Genomic DNA, 22,054 nt, shown 5'->3' on the forward strand with positions numbered 1-22,054 from the left:
GAAAAAAAAGCAGTTGCTTGCTTGTTTCTGCTCTGATGTATGAATGAATGACTCTGTTCAATGTTTGATGGGTTTGGTGGTTGTGACAGCTGTAGCAAAAGTAGCTCAGACCAGAAAAATAACAAAAAAAAGCTGTCTCTCTTAAACAATCTTTGTCTCTGTCTGTCTCTCTTTCTCTGTTCTCTTTCACAGTCTGTCTGGTTAATCAAATTCACTTTGTTTCAAAACAAAATGTAATGATTAGTTATATTCAGCTATGCAGATTAAATCAAATCTTGTAAACTGTACCTGCACTTGCACATGTATACATGCAGTGATGCACTTGCTTATTCATGCTTGCAGACACACATGCACATTTACACACTCACCCCCCCCCCCCCCCCCCCTTTCCCCTTCCCTCACACACATACATGCACAATCGTGCGTGCGCACGCACGCACACACACACACACACACACACACACACACACAGACTGCTTCTTATTGTGTATAATACTCATGTATAAGCATGAGTGGGCTCAGGTTCCAGAATTGATGCATGTCTCTCTCTTGTTTGTCAGCTGAGCATGTATCAGAATTAACATTTGCGTCATGTGTGTTAACTTTGTGAAATTGCTGTGGATTTTTTCTCTGTGTGTGTGTGTGTTTTCCTTCATTACCCTAGTTTAAATGAGTAACACTGTAAAGTAACCGTAATATAGTTTGCCATATACTGGTTAGTTAGTGTAACAAAATGGATCTGTATGCATGCCTTTATGTAAAACAAACTGAACACATGAGAGAGAGATAGAGAAACAGATGAGTGTTTGCATGTGTGTTTGTGTACCAATCACCTATGATTATGTGCACACATATGATGTGTAAGGGTTTATGTATGCATGTGTCTCTCTGTGGAAGAACTGTTTCACAGTCATGCACGTAAAAACCCTGTGTCAAAATGTTCTTAACACATGAGCTGCTGTTGCATGCAGTCTATGCACAGACAAGAATGTCAACCAGGTAGTCATTTATATTCATGCACTGTGTTGATAAACAGACCGACCACACCACCTGAACAGCAAGGCAAGGAAAACATGAGGAGGCGACGAACAGACAAGTAGGATTAAAGCATAGCAGTAATAACAAGAGAGGCAAGGCCTTCAAGGCACTTGTGATACACTTTAAAAATCTAATCGTTAAAATGTGTTCTGTATTTGTTATTATAAAGCTTCGGATTAAAAAAAAAAGAGAAAAAAAAAAAAAAAAAGTCCAAACGGCAGATTCGAACCCTGCATGTTTGGGTGAGAAGAAACTGTCTTACCCATTACACTATCATGGCTCCTTACCTGATGTTCAAAAACATAACATTTAAACATGCTTCTTTAAAGGGCGATAAATCAATTGCGGTATTCGCAGTGAGAACGCTGTTTAAATCATATTATTCTGGTGTATCTTGGGCATTCAAAAAAATTTTAAGGGCAATTAAAAATTCTTTTTAAGTCCGCGGTAAAGGAGATGTGGCTATCCCTGCAATCACACTGCAACATTTAGCCATTTTCTCTGGATCTAGATAGATGTACAAGTTTAGTTACACCTGGTTGACACGGTCGATTCAATTTCTCTTTTATGTTCATTCTAGTTTTATAGTTTAAAGTTGATATGAAAATTGAGTATTTTGTTAAACTAATAACATGTAGCCCCAAGTACAAGTACTTCTAAACGTTGTATGAAGTGAAAAGGATTTCATTTTGAGAAAAGTCAAGACTGGAAATTTTTACATTTCATCAGTTCAAGGGTATTAACTCTCATGGTTTATTATTTTTAACTGAATTCCGACTGATTCTGTGGATATTTTTATGGCAGTTTGGGGCATAATCCAGTAAGTGATGAGGCGTTCACAAATCTTTCTCTGAATAAATATTTAACGATCTCCTTCTCCAACTTTCCATCACATGTTATCGTGTATTGTCGATTGAATATAGGATTGAACGGGCAGGTCAACAACTTGAAACAAAATGGCATCGTTCACGTTCACGAAGAATATGAGCATGCACTTTGAATATGTATAAATATGTGTATGCAATTCATTTTTGCCCATGACCTTCAGGGCTCAGCCAGTAGATCTATAAAGTCCACTTGTCGTATTGATTTTAGTATTTTTCAAAAAAGACCACTTGGGTGAATGAATATAGTGAAAGCCCAGTACACTGAGAGTAAAGCACACAAGCTTTTTATGTAATGAGTATAATTTCAAAATGTAATGTTTAAGATAAGAAAGATCAGTTTAAAGCAAATTAAGCCCCATAGCATTAATTACAGATTAATTTCCCTTTTTTACTATCAGCACCAAAGACAAATATAAATAAATATAACTTCCATGCTTAGCAAAAAAAAGTTACTGTTTGAATAAAAAATGATAAACATGACTGCTCTTGTTGTTGTGTCAGAATATCAGATCAAAGTGCCAAGTTTAGAGAATAAAAAATATATAAATATAACAGTAAATTCAGTTTGCATATAATTTGGCTTCTTTTTTTATTTTTTTGTTCCCCTCCCAGAGGTGCAATATAGTTTTTAACAAGATGACTGGAAAGAACTGAATTTTTCCTATTTTTATACCAAATTTGGTGTCAGCTGACAAAGTATTTGCAGAGAAAATGGCAATGTTAGAGTTTACCACGGACACACACACACACACACACAACCGAACACCGGGTTAAAACATAGACTCACTTTGTTTACACAAGTGAGTCAAAAAGCACACACACACATACACACACAAAGCAAAACAAGAGAGACTTCTGTGGAAGAATGACCGATGCAAGAGCAGATAGTGAACAGGTATGATACAACAAAGACAAAACTACTCAAAAAAAAAAAAAAAAAAAGGAAAAAAAAAGAAAGGGATAACAGAATGCTATAGAGGAGAGACAGATGTAAAAGTGCTGTGGAAGTGTCATCAGGGAGCGTCAGGTTTCCCAAAGTGGGTGTCAGTATTATACCATGCCCTTGTGCTGCTCCCTGTGGGGGCTTTGGCGCTGCGAGCATGACTCATGGAATGAATGTCAGTGACTTTATACAAGTTCTGGTTGGGGGAGAGCTTTTGTCACTGTGTGAGCGTTTATGTGCGTCTGTGCCACAGTGTGTGTTTATGTGTGTGGGGGTGGGAAGTGAGGCTGTATGTGTGTGTGTTCATATGAGTGTGTGTGTGTGTGTTGTTGTTGTTGTTGTCTCTCTCTCTCTCTCTCTCTCTCTCTGTCTCTGTCTCTCTGTGTCTGTCAGTCTGTCTCTGTCTCATTCTCTATCACTCACTCACTCACGCACTCACTTCACTTGCATAGTCAAAAAGTAAGACACTCAGTTGTGCAAACATTGTTCACTGGATATTGTTTCTGCAGGGTATTTTCAGTCCATTCGAATCTTGAATTGCTAGCAGCACATGCATACTCACGCTCAGCCACACGCATGCACGCACACAGACACACGCACACACATACACATACATGATCACACACACACACACACACACACACACACACACAAACACACACACACACCTTTCTCTTCACCCATTTTGTTAAATCCCCCCTCCCATTCCTCACCTCCCCCCCCCCCTCCCCCCTGCCCCCCACCCTTCCTACCACCCCAAACACCCATTTCCAGCCAATGGCCACATGGATACAGATCATCAGATGGCCTGTGGACTGTATGCTGGTGCCTATTGTGTTGACAGGTGAAGGATGGCAGTTTGATGAATGACGTGGGATCCTCAATGAGCGGATTCGCTTCCAAGGTCAGTACCGTGCTCACGCACTATGCAGTGTGTCCACTGCCACATGTATTCAAATCTGGACACCTTTTAAAGATATACTTTTTGGACTTCCAATCTGATGGACTTGGGTTTTAGTCCGGATCACGGTGCCTGGTGAGTGAAGGGTGGAGGTTTTTCTGAACTCCCAGATCGACAGATGTGCAGACCTGCTAGTGCCTTAACCCCTTATGTAATAAGTGTATGCATCGAAAAGATCAAATACACATGTTGAAGATCCATTTCAGTGTTTGGTGGGTTATGGAAATATATCAGAGTGTACCTTATTCACACAACCCATCCCCCAAAATGGAGTTTGCCTGCCTGTATAGCGAGATGAAAACAGTTGTGAATGTAAAAACCTGCTCAAACATGTATACATATCCATCCGTTTGGTCTTCCCAGTCGTTTGGCTGAAAAAACAACAACTTTGATTTACACTTCTAGAGGTTTCAAAAATCCGTATCAATAGCTGGGATTTGTATTATACCTGTCGTGAAAAGCTTTTAGCTCCTTGTTAATGGAGAATCTTTTTCTTTTATTCTGTTCCTTTTTTTCCCCCCATCAAAGGTGTCTTCATATTGTTAAAGAGATGGCAGTGTATTTTGTGTGATACAGTTTTGGTCCTCGGAAAGGTTTTGGCCTTTCGATGGTGCCATTACTGGCAGTATTTGATGGGCATGTTATTGTTAATGATTGATGAGGTTTCTTAAGCTTTGAGGTGGCCGTCAGTTGCCATGGCTGTCAACAGCACAATTTGTTTGAAACCATCCTTTTGACTCCCTGTTCTGACAGTACAAAGTACAGTACAACACTGTTCTGACAGTGCAATACAGTACAATAAATAAAGTTCTGACAAAATGATACAGTGTAATACAATGCAGTACAGTGCATTACACCTTTATTCATCCGATTGGAAAATTGTTTGTACCTCAGAAAGCTTGTCACTCTCACCATACTGTCTCACAAACCAGCCCACAAGTGAAGTTGGACATACTCATAAGCATGACAGTGTCTGACACGCACACAGATAAGACAAAGATTGAACTGAAAGATGATGGACAATGTCTGACACACACATAAATGTGACAAATTGAACTAAAAGATGATCAGCAGTGTCTGACACACACATAAATGTGACAAATTGAACTAAAAGATGATCAACAGTGTCTGACACACACATAGAGCCAACAGATGATGGACATAAACATGACAAAGATTGAACTAAACGATGATGGCCATAGTATGACTGAACAAAACGATAATGGCCATTGTCTGACTCAAACGTAAAATGTGACAAAGATTGAACTAAACGATGATGGACAGTATCTTGTATGATAGTTATTTTCGACTAAGACAATCAGAGCAGCACAGGAAGTAACTGCTGTCCTGACTATCTGGGCTGGTATTTGGTTATAGTGGAGACTGTCTTGCCCAGGTTACATCCCTGCTGTCTCAGCCAAGAGGCCAGGACAGTCGGCATTGGGATGGTTCCCAAAGGCCAACTAGCCCCCAAGGCTGCAGCACTAAAAGCTAGTGCAATTTTGCCTCCTAGTTTGAGAGTCATGGTCCTTGACAAATGACTAAGCTGTAAGTGACTTTCCATTGCAATGGAGTTCTAAATCATTGATCATGCAGCTCTCACTTTGCTGTTGACCCAACTTCAAACTTATGTCAATCTGTAATATAAGCTCACACGTAATGGCGTCTGGCACACACACAAATGTGACAAAGATTGACCTGTGGAAGGTGTGAAGGACAGGGATGGTGATGCTCTGTGTGTGTGTACAGCTGTCGGCGGCCAGTGCCAAGGGGTGGACGGGCCTGCAGTCGCTATGGGGGGAGCCTAAGACCACCCTGGCCACAGCTGACACCAGCCCTGGGGAGAAGACCTCCCTGCTGGGCATGGGGGGCTACGGGTCAGGGGCTGCTGGGTGAGTCACTTGGGGCAGTTACCTTCTCTCTCTCTCTCTCTCTCTCTCTCTCTCTCTCTCTCTATCTATCTATCTCCCCCTCTCTCCCTCCCTCTCTCTCTCTCCCCCTCTCTCTCTCTGTCTCTCTCTTTCTCTCTCTCCGCCCCCCCCTCTCTCTCTCTCTTATTCTCCCTCTCTCTCTCTCCCCCCCCTCTGTCTCTCTGTCTGTCTGTCTCTCTTTCTCTCTCTCTGCCCCCCCTCTCTCTCTCTCTCACTCTCTCTCTTTCTCTCTCTCTGTCCCCCCCTCTCTCTCTCTTACTCTCTCTCTCTCTATTGTAACTGATGTAGATTACAAGGCCAGATTGGAAGAATAGGCCAAGCCTAAAATGTTAAACCTTGAATAAAAATAAAAAGAGTTCTGAGTTTCTCTCTCTCTCTCTCTCTCTCTCTCTCTCTCTCTCTCTCTCTCTCTCTCTCTCCCCCTCCCCAGCTACCTTCTCTCACTCCCTCTCCGCCCCCCCCCTCTCTCTCTCTCTCTCTCTCTGGCTAAAAAATTGCAAAATGTAGACTAAGAGTAAACCACACAAACAATGATTACTGTCGCACTCTTGCAGTCGAAGCAACTAAAATTGATGAAAATTTAACATTGATACTGGGACACCTGCCAAACTCTTTCATCAGCAGTGTTTCAGACAATTTTTTTTATTTATTCTGTTCCATTTTGTATTTGGAGTGGAAAGTTTTATTGTGGTCTGTAAGAAGTGTGAAATTTTGTTTGGTCATGTTAGTGGGAACCCTGCTCTGTTTCGTAGTGTGGTGTATGTTTGGTTTGTGTCAAGAAGGTATTAGACCCAAAGCATGAACCAGTTGGTCCATATTCATTATACCTTATCAAAAAAAAAAAAAAAAGAAAAAAAAAAGAAATATAGAAATAGGTAATGAAAAGAGGAAGAAAAGATATCTGCCTTGTTGTAGGAGTACTGTGTCAAATGTGATGTTATAGACTATAGTACAATGTCAAAACAATCTTGAAAGAGAGACCAGATATTGAAGAGAGAGAGAGAGAGGTGAATGTTGTAACAGATAATTTTCACCTTACTGCCAGAGGGAATTTGTTCAATCCTGCAGAAAAACAGCAACAACAAAAAAAACACCATTATTGAGCAGTGATGGTTGATTTATATCATATCTGTTCACATCAGTTGGTCATTAAAAAAAAAAAATAATAAAGTGGAGGTGAGGGGATGGTAAGTATGACATCTGTAAATTGCAGCATTCTGCATGCAAGCCTTGTTTGATTCCTGGATTTCAAATGTTCAAAGGGACAGTACTGACAGCGGTGAGCGTCCGCTTTGCAGCAGAAATCTGTTGGAATGTGCGTTTGACTGAACCTGAAAAGGGAAGACAGTTTCAGTGGATCAAGGAGGCGTCACTGTGTTCGGACAAATCCATATACGCTACACCACATCTGCCAAGCAGATGCCTGACCAGCAGCGTAACCCAACGCGCTTAGTCAGACCTTGAGAGAAAAAAAAAAAAGGGGGTGAATGAATAATAGATAAATACATTTAAAAAAAAATTTTTTTTTTAAAACCTACTACCACTACTAATAATATGTATAAGGCGCAAAAACTTGATGAAGTCAACTATAAGCGTACATAAATAAATGAATAAATAGATAAATAAATAAATAAATAATAATAATTTTAATAAAAGTAGTAGTAGTAATAATAATAATAATAATAATAATAAATCAATAAAGACAGAGGGAGTGAGGTTCAGTTTCAAAGTGGTGTCATAGCATGCACACTGATCCTCATACACTTCACCATATCTGCTTTCACAAACAACAACAAAAAAAGAAAAAAAAAGAAGTTTCCTGGACAGGGTATAAACCCAACACACTGATCAGGCCATGAGAGCCCACCCTATGTTTCTGTAAAACATTTAACACAACGCATATGAAGACAGGAAGAGACAGGGACATAGTGAGCATAATACCTCATTGGCTGTAGAGGACGCTGTCACAAAAAAGTGCCAAATTTTGTAAGACAAGTGCAAACAGAATGAGACAAGGGGCAAAGAAAAAAAGATGTGTGATGCCTTGTTTGGATTGGCACTGGTTTTAAGGTGGACCACTGGCTGGTGACTAGGCTTGGCAAGTAAGGATCTTTTACTCTGAAAGGTACACACACACACACACACACACACACACACACACACACACACACACATTTCTAGGATTGATAATGTGGCAAATTGATTTCCAACAAATGGGTTATACATTTTTAACATGAAAATAGTTGTTATCAGGAATGGGGGAATTTTGTTTCACTATCAAGCAAGGGTGTTTGTGATTTGGTACATCTGTTTCAGTATTGTTCAAATTATTGTGTTTTAGTGATCAGTGTTCTCTCTCTCTCTCTCTCTCTCTCTCTCTCTGTCTGTCTGTTATCTGCATTTATGCTTGTTTGCTTATGTTCTCTTATTGAGTTGTATAATGTTCATAGTAACCCCTTCACTTGGGGCTGAGGCCTATATGTGAATAAACCGTTTCCGTTTCTGTCTGTCTGTCTGTCTGTCTGTCCACATCTTTCTTTCCAGTGATAATGATAGTGACTTTAGATTGTCAATACATTGATCCACAAGTTAAATAAATAAATTGTGAAGGAAACTAATTCTGTCAGAAAACTGACCCAGGAACATAGATGACCATGTCTGTTATTTTTACTCTGTGCAACAGCCACTGTAAAGAAAGTGCAAGATAGACAGAGGTAACTAAATAAGAGTGAGTGTGTTTGCTTGTATGTGTATGCCTGCTATCTGTTCACTTGTCACTCCAAATCAGAACGTGTTCTCCCCAAACATGAAAATCAGCACCGTTGTTAAGCCACACCCTTTTATTTATTATTGAGAAAAATATATATAGTTGCTGCTAATGGTCTGGACTGAAAAATATGCGGGTGAGAAAGTATAACACATCACTGCCTTGAATGTTCTTTGGAGAAGTCTTGCCAGCACCTGGCTCCTCACTTCAGCACATCTCGATGGTCCCACCATCATGTTCACCTTCTGTGGTCTGCCTGAAACCTGGCAGAATGCTGGTGACAGTCCATCAGGATGGTCCCACCATCCCGCTCCACAGAAGTCTGCGCCCAGTCCCTGGCAGCTCAGCACAAAAAACCCGTGGCCTGTCCCCGGCCACTAGATGCCTGCACATATTTAGTATATGTCAGTTCCTTAACTCTTTCTGGATGCTAAACCCCTCTCCTTATTTCCAGTCCCACAGCAGACCATGCTTTAAGTATTGTTCCTAGAAACCTAAGTGGACAAACAAGACAACATAGACACCATACCTTTACATAAACACTAAATCTTCCAGTCCCATCAACATTATTTCCAATCATCAGTTAAGTTTCAGTTTCAGTTGCTCAATGAGGCATCACTGCGTTCAGACAAATCCAATCATCACTAAAGCAAAGATAAAAAATATTAGCTTGAGAAACGATGTCCACTCACCACACTAAGTAATGCCAAATACAGTTACTTTAAATAGATTCCCATTCATCCCATCAGGAAATAACAAAAGATAGCTGCTTGGCTGCTACGCAATTCAATGTTTCAAAAATGTCACCATTTCTTTAGCCATCCAACAGTCTGACAAAACTTAAGACATATATAAAGTAACTATTATGTATTATTAACCTAACTATATGTCAGCAAAAAAACCAAGTTCGGATTATCCATACTAGCTTTACAACATCATCAAATCAACCACGAACATATCAGTGTATCTGTCATTTAAACGCTACGTAAATTATCTATTTGAATGTCTTGCTTTTAATTCACAAATTTTTATACTGTGGTCAATATTCCATGACAAAACGTAGTAAAAGTCATTTCAAAACTGAGTGCAATAATTTTCAACATACCCTTACAGGTAAAAATCTGTGCATACATGGACATCTTCATAGCACCATCTGCCAAAAAAATCTGCACTCCACAGCAGCACATCACATTCAGAACTCAGTGTATGTTTACAAACATGCATGTGCAGACATGAAACGCGTGAAAACCTTTTCCAAAAGACACAAATTCCAATCCCTGATAAATTATGTTGCCATGTAAAAAAAAAAAGTAGATCCAGGGAAAATAGTAAACCATTTACTGAACAGCCACACTAGTGGTTAAAATTCTTCTGTCATAAAATTGACTCAGGAACATAGATGACCGTGATGGTTATTTTTATTATGGTCAACACCCACACTGGTTGTTAAAGGCTTGTAACTGTTCGTTCTCATTAATCTGTTACGTTGTTTTGCTTTTTCCCTATGGTATGGATTCTAGCGGCAACTGTTTCCTCACCAATCTGTTTTGTTTTTCCCCATGGCAGGGACTCCAGCGGCAACCGTCTGCTGTCTGAGGAGGAAGATTCCTGGGGGGACTCATGGGGGGGAGAGTGGGGAGGCCAGGAGGACAGCAACGGCAGCGGGGGCAACAAAACGGCTGGCAAAGCAGCCAAAGGGTCGGCTGGCAACGACTGGTCAGCCGGCAACGAGGATGACCTGGAGGCCTGGCTGAACGAAGATTCCCCGTACCGCAGCATGCTCAACAAGGAGAAAGCCGCCCCAAAGAAAACCACCCCCAGGGAGTCCAAGCGACCGTCGTCCGCCTCCAAAAACAAATCTTCCAAGGGGGGTAACGACTGGAACGATGCTGAGTGGGACAGTGGGTTTACCTCCCCTGGCAAGCAGAAAGAGCCACTGGTGGGGAACCTGTTGGACCTGGGCACGGAGGAGGCAGGGGGGTCAGGGGGTGGCAGCGGCGGCAACAGTGGCGCCGGTTCTGGCTGGGACAATGACGTGTGGGCTGACGATGACGATGAGTGGCAGACACTGGACCTGGACTCGGGGTCCTCCGCTTCCAGGGGCAAGAAATCCAGTTAGGGGGAAGGAACCTTCCTGGAACGAGGATGATGATGATGACAGTGAACAAAGCCATGCTGTTCACGATTCAGGAGTATGGATAGGATTTGGTGTAATTGGACAGGTTTGTTTTTTTGTTGGTTTTTTTTTTTTTTGGTGTTTTTTGAGGGTAGAGGGGTGGGGAGGGTCAATACTTAATTTACCCTCTCAACAGATTGCTGAGCATATTATGTAACCAGACGAAGGGACAGTCAGCTTCTATGGCTCCCTACTGCCACATCACCACATGTATGACTGTTCATCAGCTGAACAGGGGCTTTGAATATGGAACTCGTCCTTCCTGAGGTCAACGGAATTCTCTCTTTGGTCGCTCTCTACACGTGACTGATGTATTGTCAACGTATTTTCATTGTTATTGTTCAGGTTTCCCCCAGTCATGATCAGCTGTGTATATGTCTGAATCTGCTTTAGCTTGCGGGATGGTTGAATTCAGATGATTTCCTCGTATGTTGTAGGATAGTTTGGGAGATGGAGGTCAGAAGGGGATGGGACAGGAGGGGGGTGGGTGGGTTGAGGACAAGGGGTGAGAGAAAGAGGGAGAGAAAGACGCACAGATCCTCTTGTCAGAGGTTGCATGGCAAGGGAAGGGAATGTAATTTGTAGATTGTTGTGTCAAACTGCTACCCTCCCCCCCACCATCTCCCCCCAAGCCCCCTCTCCTTTGTCTGATCAGACAACTTGCAGCCAAATTCTGTTGCTTAGGTTCAAGGTATTGGGTGGAAATGATAAAAACAGGAACATTCAGCCATGTTGTCATTGTGTGGAACTATTGATAGATTGCTTGATCTCGTATGTGTACGCAAAGATTTGAGATTAAGTGCTGCTGGATTGACATGTATTGTGTACGAATCAAAGCTGTTTAGTTGTGATGTGTTTTAACATAGAGCTTTTAAAGTCTGTGTCTTGTCTGTTACTTTTGACTCTTTAAACGCCTCATATGTTGCTTCTAAAAGTTTCTGTGTAGAAGTAATCTAGTGTTGAAAAAAGTTAGTTTGGAAACTTGGCACCTAATTCTGTCAGGTAGCCAATAATTATCCTTCATTTAGTATGTGATGTTTGAAATATAATTTCAGTGGGCATGAGCTGTGAGAATCTTCAATGATTAGACATTCTTATTCAATTTTGGAACAGTTTGTATACAGATTTATTAGTTGTCTGTTTCGTTTTCAGTGTATGAACTATAAAGTTTTTGTATTGAATTTGAACAAATCCAACTTAGATTAAGAGACTATTGCTTGCTAAACTAATATCTAAGTATGTAAGAGGGTTGATGATGGTAATGAGTGATGGTATATGCCATATGTTGTTACATTTCACCACCATTTATAAACAACATAACTGATATATGTGATCTTTTGTCTGATATGCTCAGATGGATGACTGTTTAACAAAAAAATTATTTTTAAAAAGTTGGGAGGAGGGGGATCTCCAAAAAATGAAGGAATGCTTTGTGATCACCATGGCAGAATTAACTATGACAACGGATGATTGGTTGATGTTAACAGTAAGTGTGATTCATTCAAAACAAGAATGTCCTTTTGTTTTAACATTCCACAATGATTTTCATTCACTGTTTAAATTTATATTTTTTTTCTTACTATATTGTTTTTGTTTGCTTCAATGATTTTTTTTGGGGGGGAGTCTGTGGGTTTTCTATTCTATTTCAGTGTGTGTGTGCACATGCCTGCCGATATCTGTTTATATGTGTATTATACCTTTGTTATGGTAAAATGGGTGCAGATTATCCTCCTCGTGGTTGTTTTTTTTTGTGTTTTTTTCTCGTCGTCTTCTTCCTTCTAAGAATTTATTTCTCCCTCTTTCTCCCTCTGTTTTTTTTGTGTGTGTTTTTTGGGTTTTTTTTATCTTTTTAAATAGAAACATAGTACACTCATTGTTAAGATTGTTACAATATGTTTTCCCCAGATTACTGAACCACATAATTCAATAAGTAGGCGAATGGCTGATTTTCACCCCCTGTCTATTCACTGAAAGGATTTACAAAATGGTGGCACTGTGTTGAAAACCTATAATTTTGAAAGAGCAGATACCGATGATTTCTGAATGAGGAAGAAATGGAGAAGAAAGAATGACGGACATTACAGGAGTTAGTTTGATAGTTCATCACTTGATCCTACTGTGTTGATAACCGGTATTTTCGCCTGTGTGTCGGTATTGTTTTCCTTGCTCGCCTTTTACTCTCACCATCCTCCCCCCTCTTCCTTCCTTCCCTTTACCCCATCATCCCCACTCACCCCACCCCTCCCTGTAAAGTTCTTCTCAATAAAAACTGGTATGATGTTCATGACAGCAGTGAAGGTGGGTGTGAAACATGTCCAGAAACCTGTGAATCCTCGTCGGCACATAAAAAGAACAGGGTTCCATGTCAGTCTTGTAGGTTGTGGAGTGTCCATTCTAGTCAGTCAGTATACACGTTCTATCCTGGTTACGGTCATCCATGGTTTATTGTTTAGCACTGTCATCAGTGCTACAGTTATCAGTGTGGTGCAAGATGAGGCGAGACTCAAATTGATAAAATTTGGTTGTACTCATGTGTTTACATTGCTGTGTGCATGAATGCATGCTTACATATATGCACAAACATTTATGTAAGTGTGCATAGGCATGCTTATGCACACATGCACATACACATGCGCACATGCATGCATACATGAACGCACACGTTCACACGTGTGTGTCTGCACAAGCACACGCACGTGTGCGCATACACACATAAACACATACACACACACAAAATGCTGACAGGATGATATCACCAAAGTGAATGTGTTGTGACAAAAGAGAGAAGAAACTTCTTCTTGTTTTTTTTCCAACGATTCATGTTGTGACCATGGTGTCCGTCATGGCGCATGTCATGAATCAATGTGAATCAAAGACTAGTGGAACTGCCAGTAAAGTTTGTCAGTTTGACTGTGTGCAGTTTTTGAACAGTGCTGACAGTTTGGTTTGCTTTAGTTCTTGGGTGTGTTCAGTCTGTCTTCCCCTCAGAGGTGTGTCTTTACTGCAGGAGGAGGAGTTTGGTCTAGTGTACCATCCCACATACTGGTGATAAAGGCATCTAGTGAAAGTATGAATTTTGACATTTGAATGTTGCCATTGAAAACTTGATAAATAAAACGGTAGAATAGGAGATAGGGGTTGCATGGCAAGTTGAGAGAAATGGGATAGATAAGTGTGGGCGTCCGGTTTTATACATGTTCAGCTGTGGCAAAAGCTTGTAGTGTTATTAGAAAAGATTTTGCGCACTGGAAACCGCTTTTTGATCCGCAGGGTGTGGTTGATGCTCGCGTTCTTGCACTTAACTGAGGCTTGCTGCTTAAAAAAAAAAAAAATGCTTGAAATCTGCTTCCTTCACATTTACTGACTGTCAGTTGTAACTCTGAAAAATGTTAATTATAAAAAATACAAGTAAATAGTTGTCGCTGTAAGAAATTTCCTTGGGAACATTATACACATATAATATGGACTTTGGCCCATTTTTCCTGAGTACAACTTTTCATTCAAAGGTTGAATTTCTTTTTATTTAAACCTAATTGTGACACACAAAAAAGGGAAAAAGAATAAGGAGTAAACTCTCTCAGAGAAGTAGACAGTCTGAAGCGCATTCATTAAAGCAAAGTAGAGAAGCTAGTTGATTGCATTTTTCTCTCTTCTTCAGCTCACCAGTACATGTGCAATAAACCCTTCAGACAAAACTGTACTTGAAAGGGTAGTATTGGGATTTGGAGGGGTTGGGAATAGATATAGTTCTGATTAGCTGTGGTTTGGCATATCCATGTGTGTTTTTTTCTCTGTGTGTGTGTGTGTGTGCTTGTTTTTGGTGGCTGTTTTTTTGTTTTGTTTTTTCAAGATATTATTTTTGTGTTGAAGGAGATACAGAGGGAAGAGATGATGATATATGCTAGCAGTGTATTGGACTGGAGTGATTTGTCACTCTGCCATCTGTGATGAACTGTACTTGAAATAAAGCACATGTTTTTGTTGTACAGTTCAGTTGCTACAAGTCTAATTGCATGCATGTAATTTCGTGTAAAGTGGTATTCTGTGACTGTGTGTGTGGTTGCAGGAATATTATGAACAGATATACTACAGGTAGAAGTCTGTTAGAACCATTTTCAGTTTGATTCCCCAGTGGTGATGATGATGATGATGATGATGATAATAATAACAGTATGTTATTGAGTGAAGTTGTGTTTCCAAGCTCCATAGAACCAGTATGTGCTGTATGAATTGTGATGTCAAAACATTGTATAAGATTTGTCTTTTGTGTGTGTGTACAAATCGCCACCACAGTTGTTCACTCTGGTACTACTGTGTGACACAAACATGAATCATTTTCTGACGACTGTTGAGGTCACGAAGGAAATCAGTTGTGTGTTATTTTCATTAACCCCAGTTCCAGTCCCCTCCACATTTCCTCTTTCTCACTCCCCAAAGCCAAAAAGCTTCCATCATGGCTTGGTACATGGCCCTGTGTGGTCGGCTGGGCTTCAAGCAGCAATGATAAATAAATGTTTGGTGTCATATAATGTACCCTGTAAACTGATGCGAACTAGGCCTATCAGTTTGCTCTGCTTGACCAAATTTTGCGCGGCTGACAGTGAAAAGACATCTGGCCATGTCCAATCTGCTCTCGCCAACCAAACGCCTCTATAGGCTACAAGCGCTAACCAAACAGGGAGTGTAATTCAAACTCCTCTTGTTAATGGCTTGTTATTTTGTTGGTTGTTGCTTATACTGATGATCAGATTGTTGTGGTTTAGTTTATATATATATATATATATTTCTGTAAATTGTTTGTATTAAGATCATGTGATGACATAGTTTTGCTGCTCCTGGTGGGATTACTTCTATTTGGTCATTGGCTTCATCTCTCTCTCCTTTTTTTTTTCTTCTTTTTTTTTTTTTTATACAATTTAACTCTTGATTTATTCCTGACAAAATATGTGTAAAAGATCATAGGTCAAATCAGGTGGAATTGGGGCAGATCCAAACACCAAAGATTCATATTCTCACCAAAATGAATAACAAAGAAGAATGAAAGGAGAGACAGAGAGAGAGGGGGGGGAAGGGAGAGGATACTACCAAATAAACAGTTTTATAGCATAATGTTCTTTCTTGCAGTTGCTTGTAATGGGTTTATAAGACAACACATGTTGATGAGTCAGAAGGAATAGTTTTAAAAGTGCAGTACATCTGAAGAATTTATGTAGATAAACTTCACCCACCCACTTCTGACTCTATGTAGATCTGTTTCTCCCTTCGATGCATTCTGCTGTTAGAGTGTGTTGGGGGCAAACCCACTTGCATCACTCTCCAAATCCTTCGCTTCAGAAAAAAAAGCAGCTATCTGCAGTCTCCTTGAGCAGAAAAAGAAACCTTCCCAGTCATGAACACCATTTGCAAATACAGTCTGAACTCTTGTTTTTAATTTGTTTTCTTCTCTTTTTTTTTTCTCCTGAAGTTTTGGGATAACCTGAGCATGATATTTTTTCATCTCCTTCTACAGTTGTGTTTAGGAAACGCCGTATGTATCATTGGTACGGGAATGGCCTTTGTATATACCACCTTTGTGTGTGTACTTACCATCTCTGATCAACAATCTGTTATCATTCCTACAAGTGTAATGATTTCAGGACAGATCTGTGTGCTGTTCCTGTTCTAACAATGGGTCCACATGGAGCTCTGTTCCAAAGTTCATTTTCATGGTTTTGGTTCCCACGGTGGGCAAATCCAATAGACATTGTCAGGTTGGTTTCCGTCCCCACCCTCTCCCCCAAATCCCTCTCTCCCGTACTCCATATTTTTTGAAGCACTGAACTTGTTTTAGTGTTACAGTTTGTCTGTCTGTCCTCTGATGTGGTCTGTTTTCTGCTTTTTGTCACTCCCTTTGTTTGCATACCAGTTGTCTGGTTCTGAAAATAGGCATAAAATGCCCTGTCACTTCAGCCACCTTTGAAAAGGTGGTGGAATGATGTGAGCTTCCTGTATTTGAATGTAGTAGTCAGAACACATGATCTGAATGAGAATGGATCAAGAGTTTTGCCCTATTGAGCAGTGCATTCTTGTTGTGGAAGTTTTTGGAATTCAGTTTTGAGTTAGGAATAGTCTTTAAGTTGAAGAAACTGACAGGCTGACTGGAAAAAATGTTCTTTTTGGAAATTTAGCGTCTGAGACTTGGAAAGTCACTTCAGTTCTTGACTGCCTTGAGACATTTTGAAACCTCCAAAAGTTTTGGAACTTTAGCCTCAAAGCCTCTTGGTAAGTCATTTCAGTTCCTAGCTGCTCTGTTGGACATTTTGAAACTGGCTTAAAGTTTCAAAAGTCTTTGTGAGCCTCTGACATTCTCTTATCAACTAACCAAGTCAACAAAACTCTCAATCATCCCTAGGCATCCACTGTGTTGTATGAATTGTAGCTGTGATGACCATGTCACACCAAGTGTTCTGGTTCAGAATGAGAAAAGGCAGTGCACTGCATCAGAACTGATGGTTGATTTCTGTGTCTTTGGGTCATTTTGAGATGACACATCTTTGGTTGTTTTGAAGTGACATGAGTCGTCACTTGAGAGTCTTGAACACTGTGTGCACATGATAGGATTTTGAAAGAAGGTTTACAGGGTTGTGGAAAAATGTCTTGGAAAATGGGGAAATTTAAAGAACGTTTGCAGAGTTGTAGAAACAGTCTTGGAGAAATGGTGAATTTTTAAGAAAGTTTGCAAAGTCATTGAAAATGTCATGGAAAAGCGTGAAATTTATAGAAAAGAGTCGTGGAAAGTGTCTTGTGGAATTTAGCATTTTTCTGTTCTTGCATGAACATGTATGTTTGTTTACTTGCTTGTGATGTGCTATAGTTGAGGTCTTTCGATGGTTGCTGCCTGCAGTTATATGAACAGAACTGCATCCTGTTTGATGATGATGACGATGATTGTGACAAGTTGTGTCCGTGTGTCGTGTTTTGGCTTTGGTGGGATTCCTGTACTTGGTAGACTTTGGAGGGATTCCAGTTACATTTGCCAGGGTACCAGTGTCTGTTGGGATCATTTGGAAACCGTGTACAGATCATGTGCAGTTACACTATAGTTCACATTGTTCCAGTGTTCTGTCTTATATATATATATATATATATATATATATATATATATATATATATATATATATATATATATATATATATATATATATATATATATATATATATATAAAGGAAATCATCAGCCCTGAAGGTTGTATGATATTTTTTAATTTATTTTTTCTCTTGGGGAGGGGTGGGTAGTGGGAGGAGACAGTGGATTGTGCTGGTCATACTTTGTGAATGGGGAAGAGAAATGTGCAAGTCTTGTGTATTGGCAGAGTGATGTTTATTGTTGCATCGTGTACCCGCAGTGGGAGAACTTGGTGACTTGTTATGTATACATATTCGATGACTAGTATATATGTGTTTTAGTTTTATGAATATGATAATGGCGTAGGTAGTTTCACTCAACAACAAAAACAAACAAAATTTGCTGAAAATGATGATAGCCTGTTTTATTGATGATGTTGGTTTACTTCCATGGTAATAAAATGAATGTTGGAAACATTCTTTATCATGGTGTGTATTTTTTTCTGTTCATATCACTGTCACTGTGTGTGTGTTGGTGACAGTGCTAATTTGTGTAATTTCCTTTCATGTGTGTGTGTGTGTGTGAGCGTTCACATGTGTAAGTATGCATGCATATATGGGTGTGCACAGTTTCACTGAATGTGCCCCATTTTTATTTGCATACTATATCAGCTATTTGCATATAATATGCATTACAAGTACTTCATTAATTTGATATAACTGTATAACACAGCCTCGGATGTTTCAAGGAGGCCTCAAACAGTAAGCCAGAAAACTTGATCGATGACCCAACACACTGGTCAAGCTTTAAGAGCTTGCCAAAAGAGGGAGGGGAGGGGGGGGGGGGACTGAAATGAAATAAATAATACCAATTCAATAAAATGAATTGATGAATGAATAAGAATTAACTGACAAAAGATACAAAGGTGAATAATTACAATGATAAAAATCGGCCATGCAGAACATAATTACCAAATTAATATTACATAATTGCCTTGGCACAAGATTTTGGTAGCCCTTGTGTGCCATCAGTTTCAGTTTTCTTCAACTGATAAGAAAACAAACACATTTTAAGAGTAGTCAATGGCAATTTCCAACTTTTTACTCAACGGACAAACCAACCAGTGAGGAACGGACCAAGGGAACAAACTGTTACGGACTGATACAATTATGCATTTGTTTCCCTTGTTGTCCGTTTATTTGTTGTTTGTTTATTCATTGAATTAAAGATGTATCCTTTTATTTGTATATGCTCTTTTTATTTCTTTTTTTTTTTTTCGTCAAGGCCTGACAAAGCGGGTTTTCATGAAATCAATACTAGTGACGTCACCAGTGTGATTTTGGTGGTATGCCAGACACCACACCTTGTCTCAACCGAAAATCGACAGCTGCTCCATGAAGCTGTAGGCAGATGCGCCCACAAACCCTCTTGCACCAATCTCTATGGCGAGTACTTTGGCTTAGAAGCCAGATTCTCTCAGGCTGCTGGCTAGACTAGCATACTTCTCGGTCTTGTAGATGTGGGCTTCCTCCATTCTGCTTCTGGCACAGTGAGCTTAATCAGAATCGCTTGTTTCGTTGCCTTGGAGTAGAGTACTATGTCAGGTCTCATGCCGCTGTTGCTGATGATTTCTGGGTGTTTCTTCCCCTCAGGTAGGTCAACTGTGCATTCCCAATCTTCGGCACCATCAAGCAGCCCACGTTTCCATGCTTTGGAAACTTTGGATGCTGTTGCTGGCCAGACTTATTGCTTTCTGCTGTTGAAGCTGACCGGAACGAAGGGAAATAACTCCGACAATCACAGTTTCGTGACGTCATCGCTCGTTCCCTATTCTAGCTGATGTAGAAACATCTGTAAAATATTCGTATGCAGTAGGCTAAACACGTCGATGTTGTAGTTAGCATCATTCTCAAATGTAAATAGTGTTAGACCTTCCTACTGAGTATAAAACACAAAAGCAATTTTATGCCTTGAGTCGTGTTTTTAAAATGTAATATTTTAGATGAGTGATGCTATAAGATAATTATCTCCTTTACTAATAATTAGTTTTCAGCCTATAAGTATATCGTTCCATTAACAGGCACATTGAGAAATGTGTGTGTAAACGTAACTTCCACACTGAGTAAAGGCAGTTTCATTTTCAGCAACAAAAATACTAATGAACTGCTATTGTTCAGTGTGTCAGTATGTCACATAAAAATGCTAAGTTTTGTGTATAAAAAAGAAAAATGTAACAGCAATATTTTGGTGAAAATATTTCAGTCTATTATGTACCTTTCTCAGGGACGCAGTATCATTATGATTAGAATGTATGGAAAGAAGTGACTATTTCTTATTGTTGTGCCAAATTTGGTATCAACTTGACCAAGTAAATGACAATGTCAAAGTTTAACACACACACACACACACACACAGCTGAACACCAGGTTATTACATAGACTCACATTGTTTACACAAGTGAGTCAAAATGACAGAATGATAATGATAATAAGAAAAAGAATAATGCAGATTGGTGTTCCCACATTCCAGGCAAGGTACTTATGGCATTCACAATAAGATTTATACCAATAATAGATACACGTGCATTCAAGTACGACATACCATACCAAAAATAGAGTGCACGCACGAAGACAAGCAAACACACACACACACACACACACACACACACACAGAGCAGAAATCCAAGAACCACGTTCAGTGAATAAGTAGGCAGAACGGAAGAGGTAATGTTTTGAGATAACGTATCATAAACTGAACTGGATAACCTACGTGATAGCCTGAGGACAGCTTGTTCCATACAACTGGCACTGGGCAGGAGAAGGGGCGCTGACCTTTGCAGTTTTTGTTTCTTTGAGGAATTGTCAGTACCCTGGAATCACACAGCAGCCCAGCATTAAGATTTAGAGTGTGTGTGTGTATATATACACCGAAAGTAAGTCACAAAGGTATGTGGGTGTAGTGTAATTCATGACATTAAAATCCTTGGTAGCCACTTAGCAATATACCCTCTGAGAGATGGGCAACCAGTGCAGTTTCTCCAGAAATGGAGATCCTCCTTGTCCTTCTCCTCCTCCTCCTCCTTCTACTTCTGATTAGGGACGACATTTGCCATACGATCCATAAATGTTGGTCAGGGGTTTCTGTGTTCAGTTCACGGTCCACAGAGACAAGGCTGGTCTCAGATGCCCAGGGTCATGCACATCTGGGAGATTGGTTCCTGGAAATACATCAGCTTATCTAACCGCCATCCCATTTCTGGCTCAGGGGGTCCCACTGACCCCATACTTCAATGGTCACTCTTCACGATGCATCCTCGCGAGTAATTGGGAGCCCACTTGGGCTCGCTCCTTGCAGCCGTGATTGGGTCGTCACGGGAGCCAAGTGAAACTTCACTCTTCCGGAACTTGCAGCAGTTCGCTGGGCTTGTCTCCACTCTACCTGGGTGGAAGCCATCCAAAATTTTCATGCGTTCACGGGCAACACTACTGTCGTGTACTTGGACATAAAAGGGGGGGGGGGGTTGAGGGGGCCTTGGATATCCTCATGTGGTGGTCCAAGGCTCTCCTTTGCTGGTGCTTCAAGACATTGAGCTTTCAGCAAGACACACTGGGGCAGCAGCAACCTAGGCAGGCGCTCGCAGCAGGTTCAAGAGTGTCCTCCACGTGGTGGACCCTACACAAGGACACCCTGCAAAGGGTGTGGCGTTATGTCTCCACAGAAGGGGGTTCTCTTTACCACAGGTCTGTTGAGGACTCCTGATTCCTGTCACACTGGTTGCAGACACGGAATCTTGGGCAGCAAATGTTTTTTTTCTCTGGACTGGAGCAAGCTGACCGCTTATGCCTTTCCTTACTTCCCTATCCCGCCCTAGATGGGTGGGAAGCCAGGTCAGAACGCCTACACGCTGGAACCATAGGCATTTTCAGTTCCGTTGATGCAGGATTCTAATAGCTCTGGAGGCTCGCGCTGTTGCCACTCCAGGCACTTTTCAGCACTCTGTGCCTCTTTGCCAGGATTTGCAGGTGGCCTTCTGCCGTTCAGAGATTTCCTTCATCGATTTCCTCCTCAGGGAAGTCTGTATGCTCATGGCATATGGTTCTTAGGGATTTCCTTTGTCGCGGCTAACTCAGCTGTCACGGTTTCAAGGTTCTCCCCATGTGAACCAGAAGGTAATACCCTCCTCCATTTGCTTTGAATTCTGCATCAGTTTGACATGGTACAGTATATGACACCAAAATGGGGAGTT

At 40.6% G+C, this 22,054-nt stretch overlaps 1 protein-coding gene and 1 long non-coding RNA gene across 3 annotated transcripts in view; one reads left to right on the forward strand and one right to left on the reverse strand.

Annotated features, from left to right (window-relative positions):
* Window positions 1-15,123, forward strand: part of LOC143294707 (ADP-ribosylation factor GTPase-activating protein 1-like) — a 62,311-nt gene extending 47,188 nt beyond the window's left edge. For both annotated transcript variants that reach the window (XM_076606118.1, XM_076606119.1), the window contains 3 exons: window positions 3,713-3,772; window positions 5,579-5,721; window positions 10,094-15,123. In XM_076606118.1, the coding sequence (XP_076462233.1) occupies window positions 3,713-3,772; window positions 5,579-5,721; window positions 10,094-10,646 (756 nt within the window). In that variant the 3' untranslated portion in view covers window positions 10,647-15,123. The remainder of the gene's footprint in view (window positions 1-3,712; window positions 3,773-5,578; window positions 5,722-10,093) is intronic.
* The window catches only part of LOC143294708 (uncharacterized), a 14,653-nt gene continuing 3,133 nt past the window's right edge, over window positions 10,535-22,054 (reverse strand). The window contains exons 2-3 of the long non-coding RNA XR_013056914.1: window positions 20,578-20,677; window positions 10,535-10,661 (exon numbers count right to left, since the gene is read on the reverse strand). This is a non-coding gene — a long non-coding RNA (uncharacterized LOC143294708). The remainder of the gene's footprint in view (window positions 10,662-20,577; window positions 20,678-22,054) is intronic.

The sequence above is a fragment of the Babylonia areolata genome, chromosome 20, assembly GCF_041734735.1.
Source record: "Babylonia areolata isolate BAREFJ2019XMU chromosome 20, ASM4173473v1, whole genome shotgun sequence".
Taxonomy (NCBI): domain Eukaryota; kingdom Metazoa; phylum Mollusca; class Gastropoda; order Neogastropoda; family Buccinidae; genus Babylonia; species Babylonia areolata.